This window comes from Hypanus sabinus, chromosome 11, assembly GCF_030144855.1.
Source record: "Hypanus sabinus isolate sHypSab1 chromosome 11, sHypSab1.hap1, whole genome shotgun sequence".
Taxonomy (NCBI): Eukaryota; Metazoa; Chordata; class Chondrichthyes; order Myliobatiformes; family Dasyatidae; genus Hypanus; species Hypanus sabinus.
In genome coordinates, this window is record NC_082716.1 from 65,442,428 (window position 1) to 65,464,226 (window position 21,799).

General features: G+C 41.8%; 1 protein-coding gene across 1 annotated transcript in view; it reads left to right on the forward strand.

Annotated features, from left to right (window-relative positions):
* Nucleotides 1-21,799, forward strand: part of LOC132401598 (L-selectin-like) — a 39,496-nt gene that overhangs the window by 9,140 nt on the left and 8,557 nt on the right. The window contains exons 5-9 of the mRNA XM_059983619.1: nucleotides 1,651-1,836; nucleotides 3,290-3,475; nucleotides 4,903-5,088; nucleotides 6,542-6,727; nucleotides 20,304-20,489. Of these exons, the coding sequence (XP_059839602.1) occupies nucleotides 1,651-1,836; nucleotides 3,290-3,475; nucleotides 4,903-5,088; nucleotides 6,542-6,727; nucleotides 20,304-20,489 (930 nt within the window). The remainder of the gene's footprint in view (nucleotides 1-1,650; nucleotides 1,837-3,289; nucleotides 3,476-4,902; nucleotides 5,089-6,541; nucleotides 6,728-20,303; nucleotides 20,490-21,799) is intronic.

Below are 21,799 nucleotides of genomic sequence, written 5' to 3' on the forward strand. Positions count from 1 at the left end.
AGATTGTGAACCAATGCACACCCTGCAATCTACTTTCTAAGCACATCATAGGGAGAAAAAAGATGATGGTATCTGCATTGTTGCCTACTGTATTAAAGTCTAAAGATTGAACCTGTAAAGACAGTTTCCCTTTCATCTGAAGCATTTCAATTCCCATTCAGGAAATCATTTGTTTCGAGATGGTGAGGAGTGTACTCGGTGTAATACAGGAGACGACACTGCCTGATCCATCTAAAAGCTTTATCTCACTATACCAGTTACGCCTGATTACTTTGTCATCGGAATCCCGTCATCTATTTAACTGCATTTTATTTTTATCTCCATGCAATTTTACAACACAATTCCTCCAAGGGAAGGCCTCACAGAATGTGGTTGCTTTGATTCTGCGCAAGATGTCCTCTCTGAAAGAATAAAGTCCAAGAAGAAATCAGCCTTGACTCAGAGTATCACAACATGCCAATGTATGAATAAATGGCAGAGAGTTCACTTCAGCCTTTGGAGCAGTTCATATCAGTGCTGAAAGGAAGGCTAAGGTGTCTCTGGTAACTCGTATTTCTAACCAAGTGATCTCCACTTCAGATACAGCCAATGAAAACGTACTGAGATATGCAGTACCCCTTCTTTCCCAAGCATCTCAAGACAGTCTATCTGCATGTACCATGTGTTAGGCTAAATAAATGAACATAGAACTTAGAACATTGACAATAAAGGATATGTGTGATTGTATTTTCATTTAAGACTGCCCTTCACTGAGCTTTTGCAATTGTGGTTCTATGTATCAGAGCACTAACCTTGGCTCATCTTGTAAGATAATAGCATTTCTTTCTGCATTGCAAAGCACTCCAGGAACTTATTCTGCAACCACTTCCTGGCACCTTATAGCCCTTGTATGTCTCGCTATGGCATTCAGATCAACATCAGTAAACGGGGAGCATGCTGGCTCCCCTGCACAGCCTCCTTCTCAGCCAATTCAAAAAAAATCAACAGCACTAACACTTTCGATAGACTTGTGGCTTAGTAGACTATGCTACTGAGAGCTGGAGCCCTGACAGCAATTAGTACAGCACAGGAGGAAGATGTTTTTAAATTGCTAATGACTACAGTCTGTGCATTGGCAAGAAAAGAGCAGCAGGATCACAGTGGAATAATGCCCCTTGTACTGTGGCATACACATACAGTTCCCTTTTAGGAGCTTCTGTATTTCTCTTCTCTTAGCAGCTCGTTTCACACTCATTGACCCAGAATGTGCTGAGGTTCATATAGTAGTTCAACGGAGAGTTGCCAGCAAGCTATAGTATAAAAAAATGCTATGAAAGTTTGATTTTCCCGAGTAACAGCTTTCTCCTCATTTTAAACCAATACCCTCTAGTTTTAGATAACTGGCCTGGAAGAAAGGCTGTGATAATTCACCCTCTTTATGCCCTTCATAACTTTATAAACTTCCATGCTCAGTCCTCAGCCTACTTCACTTTCTGCTTAAAATGCAAGCACTCCTCTCCCAGCAACATTCCTGTGAATCTTTTCTCAGCCTCTCTAGTTCAATCATATCCTTCCCAGATGGCCTGATGTAATGTGTGTCACTGCACTGGTGAGGTGCTTTGAGAATATCTAAAGTGCACTTATTACTCAATTATTCACGTTCTGTTTCAGCGGTGAGGTGTGATGCTCCACAGCCTCCAGCAAATGGGTATCGGAATTGTTCGCATCCAGGTGAAGACTTCACTTTCCGCTCAGCCTGTGATTATCACTGTGCAGAAGGGTTTACCTTGATCGGGTCGCCGAGACAGCGATGTGAAAGCTCTGGAAAGTGGTCATCACCCGTACCAACGTGTGAAGGTGATCTTTCATTAATCTGCATTTCCACAATCCTGTCCCTTTCCATGACAGTAAACTCAACTTTGACTGTGACCTTAGTACAGTTCTACTTCATTGCCCAGTTGGACTTTTTTAAGTATCAGAAAAAATACAAAGCCTTCCGAAGACCTTTGACAGGTGTGAGCTCTCAAATTGCAAATGGGTCGATGGAGAGTTGCCAGCTAGCTATAGTGTAAAAGCTAGCACATTGCTGATGCCTGCACTTAAACCAACGTAGGGTGAGGTGCCAGCACATCTCACCTCCCTCTCTTCCTCTGTATGCAGCAGTGAGTTAACGGTGGGTAAGGCCAAATGCATTTTCTGTGCAACCTCTCAACATTTTTCCAGATTTGACTCATCACATGCCCATGCCAGTATATACAGGGCATTTGTATTTGAATTGACACACTCGTATAAATGAAAGGGTGTTTTTCCGTTTAGATTTTACCTTATTGAACGTGGGAAGTCTTTCCAATGCTATAAAAGTTTGATTTCCCGAGTAACATCTTTCTCCTCTCACTTCAAACCAATACCCTCTAGTTTTAGATGACTGTCCTGGTAGAAAGGCTGTGATAATTCACCCTCTTTATGCCCTTCATAACTTTATAAACTTCTATGTTCCCTCCTCAGCCTACTTCACTTTCTGCTTAAAACTCAAGCAGTCCTCTCCCACAAACATTCCTCTGAATCTTTTCTCAGCCTTTCTAGTTTAATCACATCCTTCCCAGATGGTGACCAGAACTGCACACAGCATTCCAGGTGTGGTCTCACCAACATCTTGTTCAGGTGTGACATGACAACCCAATTCTTGTTCTCAATACACTGTCCAGTGAAAGCCAGCGCACCATGTGCTTTCTTCACCATTCTGTCACCACTGACAGGGAAGTATGTACTTGTACCCCTAGTCTCTCTGGACAACACTCACGGAGAAACCAGAGATTGTAGACGCTAGTTTATGCAGCAAAAAGCAAATCTCTGCATGAACTCAGATGGTCAGAAGGTACCTCAAAGGAGATGGGTAACATTTAGGGTGAAGACCTATACTCTGGATTGAGAGAAAGAAGGGAGATAGCCAGATCAAAGAGGTGAGCGGACAGGTGGAGCAAGAGCTAATAGGTGACAGGAGGATGCTGATGAGGGGGGTGACAGGCAGATGGAGAAGGGAAGAATGAGAATAGCATCAGAGGCTGGGAGGTGGTAGCTGGAGTTAACAAAGAACGGCTGATTGACAGCTTGATTGTTCATATGAAACAGATGCTAAAACAGTCAATTCAGTGAAGTACACAGTGAGCCCCAGTTTACCCTCTTGTTTGTCAGACCTGCGAGTGCAATGTGCTGCAGGCTTGCCCGATGTAATGTGTGTCACTGCACTGGTGAGGTGCTTTGAGAATATCTAAAGTGCACTTATTACTCAATTATTCACGTTCCGTTTCAGCGGTGAGGTGTGATGCTCCACAGCCTCCAGCAAATGGGTATCGGAATTGTTCGCATCCAGGTGAAGACTTCACTTTCCGCTCAGCCTGTGATTATCACTGTGCAGAAGGGTTTACCTTGATCGGGTCGCCGAGACAGCGATGTGAAAGCTCTGGAAAGTGGTCATCACCTGTACCAACGTGTGAAGGTGATCTTTCATTAATCTGCATTTCCACAATCCTGTCCCTTTCCATGACAGTAAACTCAACTTTGACTGTGACCTTAGTACAGTTCTACTTCATTGCCCAGTTGGACTTTTTTAAGTATCAGAAAAAATACAAAGCCTTCCGAAGACCTTTGACAGGTGTGAGCTCTCAAATTGCAAATGGGTCGATGGAGAGTTGCCAGCTAGCTATAGTGTAAAAGCTAGCACATTGCTGATGCCTGCACTTAAACCAACGTAGGGTGAGGTGCCAGCACATCTCACCTCCCTCTCTTCCTCTGTATGCAGCAGTGAGTTAACGGTGGGTAAGGCCAAATGCATTTTCTGTGCAACCTCTCAACATTTTTCCAGATTTGACTCATCACATGCCCATGCCAGTATATACAGGGCATTCGTATTTGAATTGACACACTCGTATAAATGAAAGGGTGTTTTTCCGTTTAGATTTTACCTTATTGAACGTGGGAAGTCTTTCCAATGCTATAAAAGTTTGATTTCCCGAGTAACATCTTTCTCCTCTCACTTCAAACCAATACCCTCTAGTTTTAGATGACTGTCCTGGTAGAAAGGCTGTGATAATTCACCCTCTTTATGCCCTTCATAACTTTATAAACTTCTATGTTCCCTCCTCAGCCTACTTCACTTTCTGCTTAAAACTCAAGCAGTCCTCTCCCACAAACATTCCTCTGAATCTTTTCTCAGCCTTTCTAGTTTAATCACATCCTTCCCAGATGGTGACCAGAACTGCACACAGCATTCCAGGTGTGGTCTCACCAACATCTTGTTCAGGTGTGACATGACAACCCAATTCTTGTTCTCAATACACTGTCCAGTGAAAGCCAGCGCACCATGTGCTTTCTTCACCATTCTGTCACCACTGACAGGGAAGTATGTACTTGTACCCCCAGTCTCTCTGAACAACACTCACGGAGAAACCAGAGATTGTAGACGCTAGTTTACGCAGCAAAAAGCAAATCTCTGCATGAACTCAGATGGTCAGAAGGTACCTCAAAGGAGATGGGTAACATTTAGGGTGAAGACCTATACTCTGGATTGAGAGAAAGAAGGGAGATAGCCAGATCAAAGAGGTGAGCGGACAGGTGGAGCAAGAGCTAATAGGTGACAGGCAGATGGAGAAGGGAAGAATGAGAATAGCATCAGAGGCTGGGAGGTGGTAGCTGGAGTTAACAAAGAACGGCTGATTGACAGCTTGATTGTTCATATAAAACAGATGCTAAAACAGTCAATTCAGTGAAGTACACAGTGAGCCCCAGTTTACCCTTTTGTTTGTCAGACCTGCGAGTGCAATGTGCTGCAGGCTTGCCCGATGTAATGTGTGTCACTGCACTGGTGAGGTGCTTTGAGAATATCTAAAGTGCACTTATTACTCAATTATTCATGTTCCATTTCAGCGGTGAGGTGTGATGCTCCACAGCCTCCAGCAAATGGGTATCGGAATTGTTCGCATCCAGGTGAAGACTTCACTTTCCGCTCAGCCTGTGATTATCACTGTGCAGAAGGGTTTACCTTGATCGGGTCGCCGAGACAGCGATGTGAAAGCTCTGGAAAGTGGTCATCACCCGTACCAACGTGTGAAGGTGATCTTTCATTAATCTGCATTTCCACAATCCTGTCCCTTTCCATGACAGTAAACTCAACTTTGACTGTGACCTTAGTACAGTTCTACTTCATTGCCCAGTTGGACTTTTTTAAGTATCAGAAAAAATACAAAGCCTTCCGAAGACCTTTGACAGGTGTGAGCTCTCAAATTGCAAATGGGTCGATGGAGAGTTGCCAGCTAGCTATAGTGTAAAAGCTAGCACATTGCTGATGCCTGCACTTAAACCAACGTAGGGTGAGGTGCCAGCACATCTCACCTCCCTCTCTTCCTCTGTATGCAGCAGTGAGTTAACGGTGGGTAAGGCCAAATGCATTTTCTGTGCAACCTCTCAACATTTTTCCAGATTTGACTCATCACATGCCCATGCCAGTATATACAGGGCATTTGTATTTGAATTGACACACTCGTATAAATGAAAGGATGTTTTTCCGTTTAGATTTTACCTTATTGAACGTGGGAAGTCTTTCCAATGCTATAAAAGTTTGATTTCCCGAGTAACATCTTTCTCCTCTCACTTCAAACCAATACCCTCTAGTTTTAGATGACTGTCCTGGTAGAAAGGCTGTGATAATTCACCCTCTTTATGCCCTTCATAACTTTATAAACTTCTATGTTCCCTCCTCAGCCTACTTCACTTTCTGCTTAAAACTCAAGCAGTCCTCTCCCACAAACATTCCTCTGAATCTTTTCTCAGCCTTTCTAGTTTAATCACATCCTTCCCAGATGGTGACCAGAACTGTACACAGCATTCCAGGTGTGGTCTCACCAACATCTTGTTCAGGTGTGACATGACAACCCAATTCTTGTTCTCAATACACTGTCCAGTGAAAGCCAGCGCACCATGTGCTTTCTTCACCATTCTGTCACCACTGACAGGGAAGTATGTACTTGTACCCCTAGTCTCTCTGGACAACACTCACGGAGAAACCAGAGATTGTAGACGCTAGTTTATGCAGCAAAAAGCAAATCTCTGCATGAACTCAGATGGTCAGAAGGTACCTCAAAGGAGATGGGTAACATTTAGGGTGAAGACCTATACTCTGGATTGAGAGAAAGAAGGGAGATAGCCAGATCAAAGAGGTGAGCGGACAGGTGGAGCAAGAGCTAATAGGTGACAGGAGGATGCTGATGAGGGGGGTGACAGGCAGATGGAGAAGGGAAGAATGAGAATAGCATCAGAGGCTGGGTGGTGGTAGCTGGAGTTAACAAAGAACGGCTGATTGACAGCTTGATTGTTCATATGAAACAGATGCTAAAACAGTCAATTCAGTGAAGTACACAGTGAGCCCCAGTTTACCCTCTCGTTTGTCAGACCTGCGAGTGCAATGTGCTGCAGGCTTGCCCGATGTAATGTGTGTCACTGCACTGGTGAGGTGCTTTGAGAATATCTAAAGTGCACTTATTACTCAATTATTCATGTTCCATTTCAGCGGTGAGGTGTGATGCTCCACAGCCTCCAGCAAATGGGTATCGGAATTGTTCGCATCCAGGTGAAGACTTCACTTTCCGCTCAGCCTGTGATTATCACTGTGCAGAAGGGTTTACCTTGATCGGGTCGCCGAGACAGCGATGTGAAAGCTCTGGAAAGTGGTCATCACCTGTACCAACGTGTGAAGGTGATCTTTCATTAATCTGCATTTCCACAATCCTGTCCCTTTCCATGACAGTAAACTCAACTTTGACTGTGACCTTAGTACAGTTCTACTTCATTGCCCAGTTGGACTTTTTTAAGTATCAGAAAAAATACAAAGCCTTCCGAAGACCTTTGACAGGTGTGAGCTCTCAAATTGCAAATGGGTCGATGGAGAGTTGCCAGCTAGCTATAGTGTAAAAGCTAGCACATTGCTGATGCCTGCACTTAAACCAACGTAGGGTGAGGTGCCAGCACATCTCACCTCCCTCTCTTCCTCTGTATGCAGCAGTGAGTTAACGGTGGGTAAGGCCAAATGCATTTTCTGTGAAACCTCTCAACATTTTTCCAGATTTGACTCATCACATGCCCATGCCAGTATATACAGGGCATTTGTATTTGAATTGACACACTCGTATAAATGAAAGGATGTTTTTCCGTTTAGATTTTACCTTATTGAACGTGGGAAGTCTTTCCAATGCTATAAAAGTTTGATTTCCCTAGTAACATCTTTCTCCAACAGCGACACCAGAGATTGCAGATGCTAGCTTATCCAGCAAGCCTCTGTACGAACCCAGCTGGTCAGACTGCTCCTTTGCAGGGAAGTGGATAGGTAATATTTAGGGCCACGTCCCTTACTCTGGATCAAGAGAAAGAGGGGAGATAGCCAAAATAAAGAGGTGAGGGGACAGGCGGAGCAAGAGCTGATAAGCAATAGGAGGATGCAGACAAGGAGGGGTGGGTGATAGGCAGATGGAGAAGGGAAGAATGAAAATAGCATCAGAGGCTGAGTGGGTGTAGCTGGAGTTAACAAATGGCGGCTAGAGACAGGTTGATTGCTCCTAATTGCTAAAATATTCAATGATGTGAAGTATGGAGTGGTCTCCATTTACGCACCTGTTTGTGAGATGTGCAAGTACAGTATAATGCAGGTTTCCCCACATAATGTGTGTCACTGCACTGGATAAGATGCCTTGAGAATTTCTAATTTAACACATTTTGTGTATGTGCACTTATTATTCAATTCTTAACTTTCCGTTTCATCATGCGAAGTGTGATGTTCCAGAGCTTCCAGCGAATGGATATCCGAACTGTTCCCATGTAGGTGGAAACTTCAGTTTCCGCTCAGTCTGTGTTCATAGCTGCGCAGAATGGTTCTCGTTGAACGGGTCAAAGAGTCTGCAGTGTAACAGCTCTGGAAAGTGGTCGTCACCCATCCCAACTTGCGAAGGTGGTCTTTGTTTAATATGTGTTTGCAAAATATATGTCCCTTTCCATGACAGTAAACTCAACCCTGACTTTGACATTAATACACTTCTTTATTTCTGCTTTTCATTAAGTTTAGTTGGACTTTTTTTTAAATTCCTTTAAGTATCAGAAAAGAATACAAAGCTCTACAAAGACCTCTGACAGCAGTGAGCTCTCAAAATTAAAATGTTCTTCTTATTAACATGACTTAGAAAATCCCATCTTTGATAAAAACATTGTATGGAAACCTAGCTTAGTCAGAGTAGTGTTTGTTTTGATAAGTGATACCACTGTCAAATGGATGTCTTGAGTATGATCACAATACACCGAGACCATAGTGTGACTGCACACATGAACCCAAGCCATTCTTCAGTGCAGTCATGAAAGTCAGGTCTAATGTCAAGAACACTATAAGTGAAGTGCCTTGCTTTGCAACCGCCCACACAAAGCAGATGCTGAAATACCCAGTGGAATAAAATGAAGAGTCCACCAATTTCCCCACATAATGTGTATCACTACACTGGATAAGGTGCTTTGAGAATTTTTAATGTCACACATTTTGCATAAGTGCACTCATCACTCAATTTTTCACTTTCTGTTTCAACTGTGAAGTGTGATGTTCCAGAGCTTCCAGCGAATGGTTATCAGAGCTGTTCGCATGTAGGTGGAGACTTCACTTTCCGCTCAGTCTGTGTCTGTAGCTATGCGAAAGGGTTCTCGTTGAACGGGTCAGACAGTCTGCAGTGTGACAGCTCCGGAAGGTGGTCATCACCCATCCCAACTTGCAAAGGTGGTCTTTGTTTAGTATGCATTTACATAATTCTGTCCATCTCCAATTGGAGTTCTGGATCATACAGGAGTACTGTACAGAAAAGTATTAATTTTGCATATGTGGTTTCAAGAATAGTATGTAAAACACAGAAGACACATTTGTATCTGAGACACAACGGTCTGCAGATACTGATACTGGAGTTTGGAACGACAAGCAGTCTGCTAGAAGAGCTCAGAGTAGAGCAGTATCTATGTGGAGAAAGGACTTATTTGTCCTGACACAAGGTCTCAACCCAAAACATTGGCAAATTCATTCCCTGCGCAGATGCTGTTTGGCCCACTAACTTCTTCTAATCGATTGTTGCTTCAAATTTATCTTCACTGTTTCTTGATATTGTTAATCAAGTGTTTCAAATTACACCATGATTTTTTGATGATGAGTGAGAAAAACTGAAATCAGTTCATTTAGATATTATCATCATTGTCTATTACTAAGTAATTGGCAGATAGGTCCTCTTCTCTCTGCTTTACAACTGCACTATTAATTACCTGTTTTTCTAAGAATAACCAGGATTACTTTTCCAATAATTTGTGCTAGTAGATATAATTTGATTTTCATGGTATACAATTATATTTTTAATTTGTAATAGGACTGTGGTAATAATGGAATCACAGGTGTTGCTCTTTGCCCTCATCTCTGCAGTAGTAACATTTTGAGCATGTAAAACTAAACCAAAAATTCAACTACTATCAGCAATCCAAAATCCTTTCACAAGCTCTGCTGCTTTCAAATGTCACCACTGCAATCAAATAGGAATCTCTTGTTTTGATGTGAATGAAGGTTTTTTGCATGCCATTTCTAATGTAAAGGAACCTATGAATGTAATATTTTGATGCAAGGGGTCTGAGCGAGTTTTTAAGTGGTGTGATAAATCTGTAATTATTGCTTAGCTAAGTTTCTGGCCTAAAAATAGATAATTTTATGTGCAATGTAAGTCACTTATATGCATATATTAGAAACTAGGACAAGAAATGAATTGAATTCAGTTGAATTTACTTTATTACATCCTTCACATACATGAGAAGAAAAATCTTTGTTACTTCTCCATTGAAATGTGCAATGGTGCAATTTATAGTAATTTATAATAAATAGTATGTACAACAGGACAGTCAATATAGCATAGAAATAGAATTAATCAGTCTGATGGCCTGGCAGAAAAAGCTGCCCCAGAGCCTGTTGGTTCATCACTTTTATCCTGTGGTACTGTTTCCCAGATGGTAACAGCTGGAACAGTTTGTGATTGGGGTGACTCAGGTCTCCAATGATCCTTCAGGCCTTTTTTTCACACCTGTCTCTGTAAATGCCTGAATCATGGGAAGTTCATATCTACAGATTGCTGGGCTGTCTCTGCAGAGTCCTGTGATTGAGGGAAGTACAGTTCCCATCCCATACAGTTAGGATGCTCTCAATTGTGCTCCTGTAGAAAGTTTTTAGGGTTTGATGGCCCTTACCAAGCTTCAACTGTCCGAGTTGAAAGAGGTGCTGTTGTTTTCTTTTTACACCACACAGCCGCTATGTAGAGATCATGTGAGATCCTCGGTGATGTGTATGCCGAGCAATTTAAAGCTGTTCACTCTCGCAGCCCCAGATCCATTGATGTCTATAGGGGATAGCCTGCCCCCATTCCTCCTGTGGTCCACAACCAGCTACTTTGTTTTTGCTACATTGAGGGAGAGGTTGTTTTCTTGACACCACAGTGTCAGGATGATGAATTCTTCTCTGTAGGCTGCCTTGTTATTATTTGCGATAAGGCCAATCAATGTGGTATTGTCAAGAAATTTAATTAGCAGATTGGAGCTGTGGGTGATGACAGAGGGTATTCAGAGAGTAAAGGAGGGGGCTTAGGATACAGCCCTGAGGGGCACTTGTGTTGAGGGTCAGAGGTGAGAGAGCCCACTCTTACCACCTTCCGAGGATCTGATGTGAAGTCCAGGATCCAGCTGCACAAGGCAGGGTGAAGGCCAAGGTTTCTTGCCAAGCCTGAAGGGAACTATGGTGTTGAATGCTGAACTGTCATCCAAGAACAGCATTCTCACATAAGCATCCCTCTTCTTCAGATGTGTAAGGACAGTGTGTAGGATTGTGGCTACTGCGTCGTCTGTCAGTTGGTTGTGTTGGTAGGTGAATTGTACCAGGTCCAGTGTGGGTGGTAGTGTGCTGCAGATGTAGTCCTTGACCAGTCTCTCAAAGCATTTGCTTATTATTGAGGTGAATGCGACAGTGTTGGAAACAGCTGCGTACTTCAGCCTCAGAGATGGTCAAGGTGCGGGTCTCTTCGGCGTCTCTCTTCGGGGCCTAGTGTTGCTGATATCAAATCGAGCATAAAAAAGATTTAGCTTACTCAGGAGAGAGTGCACTTAGCTTTGAAGTCTGTGTTGGTGTGCAGACCTTGCCATGAGCGGTATGTGTTGTTGGTGGAGAGTTGTGTCTGGATCTTGTCCCTGTGTTGATGTTTTGCTGCCTTGATGACTTTGCACACATTGCAGCTGCATTTCTTGAATTCCTGTTGGTTACTGGCAATTGGGTTTTAAGTATTTTGCACAGATTTTTTTGCAAATAATGTAAGTGCAGCTATTCTGTAAATATTGTGCAGTTCAGCAAACTCCACCCATCATTTGAGGTTATGATTAGTTATTAAGAAACTTAGAGCATTTGTATGTAGAGTGCACTGTGCAATTTTCCTATTGTGCAATGCATGAAATGATTTTAATGAGTGAGAAACTGATGTTGATCCCTTTAAATATTATCATCATTGTCCGTTATTGGAAGTTGACAGTTAATATATCCTCTTCTCTTTGCTTTAGTATTGTAATTAGCTTTATTTTTTTTCTGAGAGCAATCAGGATCTATTTTCCAATAATTTAAGCTGCTGGGCCCTGCTCTGTCTACACAACCCCACACCACAGCTTTCAGTTGATTTTCAAAGGATTCGGGTACAACCTGCCAAGAGTTTACCACTTCATGATTTAGAGAGTTGTCATATTATTAAAATAATCCTAAAATGATCATAAAGAAACTATTCCAAGTGAATAAGGATATGTTGCCTCCTCTGATGGCAGGAGCAGTGTAAATTCCTGCCATGTTTACACTCACTTTGGACTGATGTGGTGCTAATCACCTGGCCAGCTGGGTCTTGTTCTCTCTTCTGAGTGGTTGGCCACCCCATCTTTCTTTAATATTATCCTGTCACAAGAGATGGGCTGTAAATAGCAGTATTAGTCAGCTATTGTTGTGTATTTAATAATTTAAGTAATATTTGAGTAATCTTGTAAACATATTGTTTGACTGAGCCTTCCTGTTGATTCAGTAATGGTTTACGGGGTATATGCATAAATACGTGAATTGCATACATCGTTACACTATCATGTGATATGTGTGTGCCTTGCTTAAAGTGAACACGAAGTTAGACCTGCATTCCTGAATTACTTTAATGTTTTGAAGTTACAAAACATAACCGTGGTAGCGAGGTATTTTTAAAAAATAACCTGAGATGGCTATTGACCTGTTGAAGTGCAGCGAGATGTTCAAACTAAAAAAAACAGTGAGGACTAGCAAGTAATTAGGCCGTTTGGACCATCAGGTCTACTCTGCCATTCCATCGTGGCTGATTTTTTTTTTATCCTTCTCAATTTCATTATCCTGTCTTCTCCTCATAACATTTGATACTCTGACTAATCAAGAACCTATCAATCTCTGCTTTAAATATACCAGTGACTTGACCTCCAGAGCCTTTTTTGGCAATGAATTCCATACATTCACCACTCTGGCTAAAGAAATTCCTCCGTATCTCTGTTCTAAGAGACGGCACCTCTTTTCTGAAACTGTGACTCCCCCACTATAGGAAATATCGTTTCCATGTCTACTCTGTATAGGCCTTCCAATATTTGACAGGTTCAATTGGATCTCCCCTCATTCTTCTAAACTCCAGTGAGTACTGGCCTAGAGCTATCAAAAGCTATTCATATAGTAACCCCTTCACTCCCAGGATCATTCTTGTGAACCTCCTTTCCAATGGCAGAACATCCTTTCTTAGGTAAGAGGCCTACAACTGTCATGACATAACAATCACAATCACCATGAGTGATTGAATTTAATGTTAAACTTTGTGACTGTCCCCTCTGTTTCTCAATGTGAACTATTGACTTTAAGACATTTTTGAAAAGAATAAGGAGTGACTTGATAGAAATAAATAGATAGATAGATAGATAAATAAATAAATAAAGCTGATCTAAATGGTTGACCTTACCTAGGATTCTGTTTGGTGTGACATGTAGCCCATGTATCCATTGAAAGGAAGAACCATCACTTATGGGCTACTTGGTCCTGATGAGCTTTTTCCATTTACTAACACATAAGCAAGCTGGAGGAACTCTGGGTCAGACAGCATCTGTGGAAGGAAATGAGTAGTCATTGCTTCGGGATGAGTCTCTTCATAAGGACTTGTGAAGGGTCTCGACCTGAAACATTGGCCGTCCATCTCTCTTCTAGATGCTGCTTGATTCTGTTGAATTCCTCCACCTCCTTTGTGTTCACTCAGAATTCCAGCATCTGTAATCTCTTGTGTCTCCCAATAAAAGGGCTTAGACTGTAAAAATCCAGAAGCCTGTGAAACTTTTGAAAAAAAGAGGAACAGAGAGTTAGTGCAATAGGCAGTATAATTTTAGAACACTTACTAGAATGATCAGTTTTTCAGGAGCATTGGTAGCTCATTAAAGACATGATAGTATGATCCATGATTAGGAAGTGTTAGACTTGGCCAGCGTATCACTTTCACTTTGAGGCATTGTACTTTTTTTTAACAAGCTTTGAGTGATGTTTTTCTAGGAATGAGTTCCATTCCATTTAAGGGTCGGCACAACATTGTGGGCCAAAGGGCCTGTACTGTGCTGTACTATGTTCTATATAAGTAAAGAATACAGCCCAGCATGTGCAGAGACAGTCAAGTTAAAAACAGCGCAGTGCGTGTTCTTCAGAAGAGAAGACACGATCGAGTATTAAAAAAAGGCAAAAAACAGAATAATTCATGGGTTCATAAAGAGTGAGTACCAAATGATAATAATCATATATAATGGCAGAAATGGCTGGCTACATCAGACAGATTGGTGAGTTTGATTACACAACAGATAACTAGATTTTATGTACTGAGCAAATTGAACAGTATTTTGAAGCAAATGAAGTCGCCTATGAAAGCAAGAGTCAATGCTGCTAAGTGCGTTTGGTTTAAAGGCAAACAGTTTGACTGCTCCATCCAAAGCAACAGATATGAACTTTGCTGATAATGTCAAAGAAATGCAGGAACACTTACAAACAAAGCCACTGTTGATAGCAAAACACTTTATAAACGGAATCAAAAAGGAGAGTCCATTTCAGCGTATGTGACTGAATTGAAGAGATTATCTGAGTGTTGTCAGTTTGGAATGGCCTTAATCATTTAATGTGGAATCTTAAAAAGAAGCATACATGAATGGCTCCTAACTGAAGCTCAGCTTTCACTTAAAAAAGCAGCTGAAATTGCTGTTTCAATGAAAATTGCAGACAGAGGCATTTGAGTTGTGGTCAGGAATGGAAGTGAGCGTGATCAGAATTGCAACACCTAAGCAGAAACCAGCCAGGCCAAACAAATTGTGTTACCATTGTGGCATCAGCTCACATACACCAGACCAATGCAGATCTAAAGGTGAAATTTACAGAAAATCTCACAAAGTAGGACACAGATGAAGTGCATTTCAGGCTGACCAAAATAAGTGGTCTGTGCAAGAAAGAGAAAAGGATAAAAAGTCAGGTTGCAGTTCCAGAAAGAGCATTAATCTGCATGAACATTAGGCCACTGGTTCAGCTGTTACAGTCATTCCAGAAAATGAGTTTGAACAGCATTTCAAAGATATCAAATTGAAGCCTGCAGATATTCAACTAAGAACTTACATTGGAGAAAAGATAACTCCTGTGGGAATGACATACATAAGTGAAATACAGCAACCAACAAATCACATTGAGCTTGTATGTGGTAAAAACAGGAAAGTGGGGATGTGGTTGGCCAAGCCAACTACAATTTATTTGGAGATCCATCCACCATTTGCAAGCCACATCCACTGTAATAGAGCCAGCTGAAAGCGAATTAAGAAGGGTACTGGATGATACCACAGCAGTATTCAAGGAGAGCATTGGAAAACTCCAACATATCAAGGGTAAAATAGTGTTAAATGAAAATGCCGCACAGAAATTTTGCAAAGCCTGTCCAGTTCCTTATACCATTTGTGATAAGGTAGCCAGCGAGCTAAATCGCATGGAGGCTGAAGGAATTCTTTCCAAGGCTGACTGGAGCTCATGGTAACACCTTTGGTTCCAGTAGCCTAGAAGAATGTGTCTGTTGTGATCTGTGGTGATTTTCAGGTCACTATCAACCCAGTTCTGAAAGTAGATCAATACCTTCTACTCAGGATAGAGGATATCTTTGCAAACCTTTCTGGAGGGAAGCACTTCAGCAAAATGGACCTATCTGAGGCACACCTACAGATGGAGATAGATAAAGGCTCCAATGTGTTTCTCATTATAAACCCTCACAAGGGGCTTTATCACTGCAATAGGAGTAGTATCTGCAACTGCACTCTGGCAGAAATCTATGGACTTGGTGCCACAAGGCTGCCCAGGAACTCAGTGTTACCTGAATGACATCATTGTTAACTGTAAGGATGAAAGAAACATCTCCAAAACCTCAAGACAGTGTTAAAAGATTAGAAGATTATGAGCTCAGAGCATGACGCAACAAGTATGAATTCTTTAAATCAAGCATCACTTACTGTGGTCAGACTATTGATGCACAAGGATTACACAAGTGTGTTGAGAAAATTCAAGCAGCGGTGGATGCCCCAAGGCTAAAGGACATGTCACAGTTTCAGTTCTTTTTAGAATTTGCCAACTACTATAACATGTTCCTGCCAAATCTTGCTACTATGCTCCTCCCCTTGAACTCATTACTGCAGATCAGGAAGATCTGGCAATGGAGAAAGCAAGGTGCAAACTGGCCTTCAAAATGGTAAAGGAAATGGTGACCGCAGAGAATGAATTGACATAATATGACCTGCAGTGTCCAGTGAAGCTTGCCTGTGACGCCTTATCTCATGGAATAGAGGCAGTCATGTCACAATTTATGTGTGATGGAAATTACACTTTCCTTTGCATCACGTTCCCTTACTGCTGCAGAGAAAAATTACACATAGATTGACAGAAAAGCCATGAGTCTGGTTTGGAGGGTAAAATATGTTAACCAGTATTTATATGGGAGAGAGTTTACCCTCATTACTGATATTTAAAAACTACTGTTCATTTTCAATTCACAGAAAGGTGTCCCACTAACAGCAGCTCACAAATGCAGAACTGGACTCTGTGTCTTAGAGTATACAACTACAAGAATGAATTCTAGAGGATGACTAATCATGGAAATGTTAATGGATTGTCCTGTCTGCCCTTGGAAGAAAATACTAGAAAAAAATGGCAAAAATAGACTCTACTCTTGACATATTCTCCCTAATGCAAAATAAAAGTCACCCTATCATGGCAGAAATGACACAAAGGCACACCAGAAAAGACCCCACACTGTTTCAGGACTACCATAATGGCTGGAATGTGTATCGGGGACTCCAGTTCCCTCATTTTTACCAGCACCAAGATGAACTTGCCCTTCATGGAGGTTGCCTTATGTGGGGTTTGAGAGTTGTTGTACTATCCAAGTTGAGAGCTAAAGCATTGGAGGAGCTACATGCTCCTAGGCATCATCCAGGCATGGTAATAATGAAAGTATTAGCTCAAAGCTTTGCTTGTTGGCCTGGTATAGATCAGAAGATCGAGCAGCTTACCATGCACAGTTTGGGATGCCTACACATCCAGAAGATGCCGAGAGTAGCACCTGTCCATCCTTGGGAATGGCATGCATTGCTCTGGCAGAGGATTGATCTGAATTTTGCCAGACCATTCATGGGCACACACTTCTTGGTTGTAATTCATGCAGCTACGAAGTGGCCAGGTTTTCCCATTAGCCTCCACTACAGCCTCACACTCTCTGATGTGCTGATAAGCATCTTCTCAAGGACTGTTCCAGAACACAGAGTCAGTGACATTGGACCAGTTTGTGGCGGAACATTCCTAAAAATGAATGGAATAAGACATATTACATCTGCAGCATATCATCTAACTACAAATGGCTTGATGGAAAGGTTTGTCCAGAGTCTAAAGAATGCACTACAAACAATGAGCAAAATATGCTGGACTGACACAGAATTAGAAGCTCACCAGATTCCTTCTTGTATATCACAATGCAACGTAGTCCATAACCAACAACTAACCAGCAATGCTGTTCCTGGGTCCTCCCTTGTGCTCACGCTTGGATCTCTTCAAATCCAATCTCAAAAGGAGTATGCAGGACAAACAGCTGAGACAAACCGAATGCTCCTCAAAACTGGAGGTTCAATGGTGAAGGACTACAGACGTGATCAAAAGTGGGTACTCAGTAAGATTAAGGACAGAGCTGGACTACTGTCATATGAGGTGAAGTTTGCATCTGATATCACCTGGAGGCAACACACCAATCCGTTAGAGGAAAGCAGAATCAAATGTAAGAGAAGAAAGGTGGTACTGCTGTCAGAACCACTTCCTGCAGTCTCAGAGTCAACAACTATAACCACCAGAACCTGAAATTGTTTCACAGCCACAGGTCTCTCCTCACAAGCAGATTGATCCCTTCCCCCCTCTCAGGAAAGACATTATCCCACAGGAGTAAGAAAGCCTTCGCAGCAATGAAATCTTCAGGCCCGAATGGGGCAATTAAAACTTTACTATGTTGTGGATGTCTGTAGATAGTAGTTGGATTGTATACTATATTGTGTATATAGTTGAGATGCATTTGCTTTTGAGTTAGAGTTTATAGCTAAGCAGCAGTGGTGTTGTGTATTTAATATCTGAATTATATTTCAGCAGTCTTGAAAATATCTTGTTTGATTAAGCATTGTTTCAATAATTCATTATGGGGTACATGAAAAACTCGAATTGCAAGCATTATACTGCTACCACATGATAACGTGTGTTTCACAAAGTAAACACAAAGTCAGACCTGCATTCCTGGACTCCTGTGTTTTTTGAATTAATTTGATGTTCTGAATTTACAAAACATAACAGCTATCACAAGGTTTATCAATGCAGTACTATCTTGTGAATTGTAAGTTGTCTTCCAGTGGTAAGGAGTGCTTACTCCAGCTGTGTATTTTTCATCCTGGGTGCTCTCTTGAGGTCAAGGATAACTGGTTTCCGTTCTGTTTGAGGCCAGTAGACTATCTCAGAATCAGCATAAGTGGGGCAGTAGATGTTTGCAGGAACAGATGGGGTGGGTTGTTTGTGAGGTGCAGGACTCCTTTATCCTTTCATAATGGGCCTATTGTTCTGTCAATAAGTAGACCTTAGATTTTTTCCACCCCCTTGGCAGCCCCTTTTTAATTTTGCTCATGGGCTAGGGATCCAAATGGGCCAATGGGAATGTTACATTTTTTCACTGAACCCTAGAAACATCTTTGAAATGTTTCATCCTAAAATCCTACTGTTACTGGATGTGCAGGGGAAACATTTCAAAGATGGTTTGAAATCTTACTGTTGCAGAGTGTTCTTTTTGTGACTCTGCTGTTAGGCAATCAGATTATGTGGCCTACCTGTCAAAGGAAACAGTCCAGTTTGAGCCTTGACGGTCTGCTTGTCGTCCTGGGAGAGAACAGAAATGTTTCTTCCTTTCTCCTGCCAGTGCCTTTAGTGGAATTTGCAGAGTGAATGTTGGTGATATCTCTATAATACTCTGTGGTGCCTTGTTCTCAGATAGACAGTGTACAAGAGGACAAGACGATTACTGGTAAGCCATGATCTTTGTATCAGGTTTGATGCCTTGATCTCAAAATGTTCTTTTGTTCAGAAAGCTGACTTCGTTGAGAGATGGCTCCTGAGGTATGGGAGGTAATCCATCTCCTCCGAAATCTCATCATGAACAGTTAATTCCTGTGGATAGTGTTGTCTGCAGGGGTGAGTGACAGAGGACATTTGCTTTGTACATACTAACTACAAAGCCCATAATATCATATGGCTCAGTCAACAAAGCAACAGTGACTTGGAGCTCAGCTTTGAAAAATGTGTGTACCCAGGTGTTGGCTTCATAGTGTAACACAATGCCTGGGCTTGGGGTAACCTTGGTTCTGGAGTGGAGGTGACATATATTACACCTTTTCCCTTTGCCCTGTAGATTAGTTCAACTCCTCTTGGAAGCACATTAGAGGAGAATCACAGTATTGCAGCGAGGAAAATTAAGGAACATCATGATGGACATGGTAGGCTAAAGTGCTTGTTTCTGAGCTATCCCAGTCTATGACTCTAAAGTATTGGGCTGATGACACCAGATCTCACCCTGTATGACAGATATTCAATAGAAATTATTTCTGCCAGAAGGCAAACTTTCGACTGCTACACCACAGTCACTCTCAATTAATAGACCAAGATAAAGACATGCAAGATAACTGATATAATCTTTGTAGTTATCTTGACTCCATCTTATAGCTGGATGGGAGCAACCTATCTGAGAGTAGTGGTTGAGAAGGACTCTGGCAATGACGTTCCCTGTGGAAGACTGCAGGGAAACCTTTATGTAATAACCACAACTAGATTTATCCCATTCCTTCAAATTGATAATGATTACACTGCCTCTAAAATCCCCTAGCAAGTTGTCACTTTCACAGATGTGGGAGATGAGAATATGTATTGTTATACAGTAACTCCAAGAGAAACAAATTGAGGTTCCTGACTAGGAATGTTCTAGCTTTATGTTTAACTTGAAAGTTTATTTTTTGACTACATGAGGATCAGGAGAAATAGCAGTCTTTCTTTCTATATTAATTAAACTTGCATTGAAGTACATTTATAAATTTCTAGCTTTTTTTAAAATTACTTATGAGGTTGACTATTCTTAAATGTCCGTAAGTATCAGTAAACAAATAGCATTAAAACAGTCTATGAGAGCACTGGAGATTTCAAATTGAAGTATTCAACTTAATAACATGGTTTAAGAAAACCTTCCCTCTATAAGATATTGTGTTAGTGTTATGGGAAACCTAATTTTGTGCAAGCCAGTGTTTAAGTTATGTTATGTGATGCCATTTTTCATTGGAGAGCTTGGGATTAGTCGTAGCATGAATGGACCAGAGTGATTCTCCAGTGCAGTCATGAGGGTTGGGTGTGATGTGAATGTACTATGAATGAGCTGCTAGTTACACTGTGCATCCACCCATGTGAGAGCTGATGGTAAAATACCCAATGCAATGAAGTGCAGATTATCCTCCAGTTAACCTTTTGTTTGTGAGATTTGCATATACAATGAACTGCAGGTTTGCCCAGTAATGTGTGTCACTGCGCCATGCTTTGCATGTGCAATTATTACTCAATTCTTAACTTTTTGTTTCAGCTGTAAGGTGTGAGGTTCCAAAGCTTCCCAAGAATGGATATCAGAACTGTTCGCACGTAGGTGGAGACTTCACTTTCCGCTCGGTCTGTGTTTATAGCTGTGCAACAGGGTTCTCGTTGAATGGTTCGGAGAGTCTGCAGTGTGACAACTCTGGAAGGTGGTCATCCCCCATCCCAGCTTGTGAAGGTAGTCTTTGTTTAATGAATGTTGCTCACACTGGAATGCCAAAAAGTATTGATTTTCAGTATGTGTTTTCAGAAGTAGTGTAAAAGACAAAGGGTCTGCAGATGTTGCAAGCTGGAGCAAAATACACTCTATTAGAGGAACTCAACAGGTTGAGCAGCAACACACACAAAATACTGGAGGAACTCAGCAGGTTGAGCTGCAACTGTCAGGAAAAAGGTATTATCGGCATTTCAGCATGAGATCCTGTCTCAGGAATTACTTGTTCCGATAAAGAGTCACACTCCAAAACTTTGGCAATTTCTTTCCCTCCAAAGATGTTGTTTGACCCAATGAGTTCCTCAAGTAGATTGGTCGTTGATTTCAATTCGTTTTCACATTTTTTGATGGTAACAAGTTAATGTTTCAAATACCTGCATAATAAGACATTGATGAGCAAGCATCTGTAATGACAGCTGTTTAAACGTTATCATTATGGTATATTCTTTTGTAATTGGTGAAAAATATGTCCTCTTTTAGCTCATAGCCCTATTTTTCTGAGCTCCATGTACCTGTCCAGGACTCTCTTAAAAGACCCTATTGTATTCACCTCCACCACCATCGCCGGCAGCCCATCACCACTCTCTGCATAAAATCTTACCCCTGGCATCTCCTCTGTACCTACTTCCAAGCACCTTAAAACTGTGCCCTCTCATGCTAGCCATTTCAGCCCTGGGAAAAAGCCTTTGACTATCCACACAATCAATGCCTCTCATCTTGTACACTCTATCAAGTCCCTTCTCATCCTCCATCGCTCCAAGGAGAAAAGGCCGAGTTCACTCAACCTATTCTCAAAAGGCATGCTCCCCAATCCAGGCAACATCCTTGTAAATCTCCTCTGCACCTTTTCTATGGCTTCCACGTCCTTCCTGTACTCCATGTGGAACTGACCAGGGTCCTATATAGCTGCAACATTATCTCTCGGCTCTTGAACTCAGTCCCACGATTGATGAAGGCCAATGCGTCATATGCTTTCTTAACCACAGTCAACCTGTGCAGCAGCTTTGAATGTCCTATGGACTCGGACCCCAAGATTCCTCTGATCCTCCACACTGCTAGGAGTCTGACCATTAATACTATATTCTGCCATCATATTTGACCTACCAAAATGAACCACCTCACACTTGTCTGGGTTGAACTCCATCTGCCACTTCTCAACCCAGTTTTTCATCCTATCAATGTCCTGTTGTAACCTTTGACAGCCCTCCACACTATCCACTTTGTGTCATCAGCAAATTTACTAACCCATCAATCCACTTCCTCATCCAGATCTT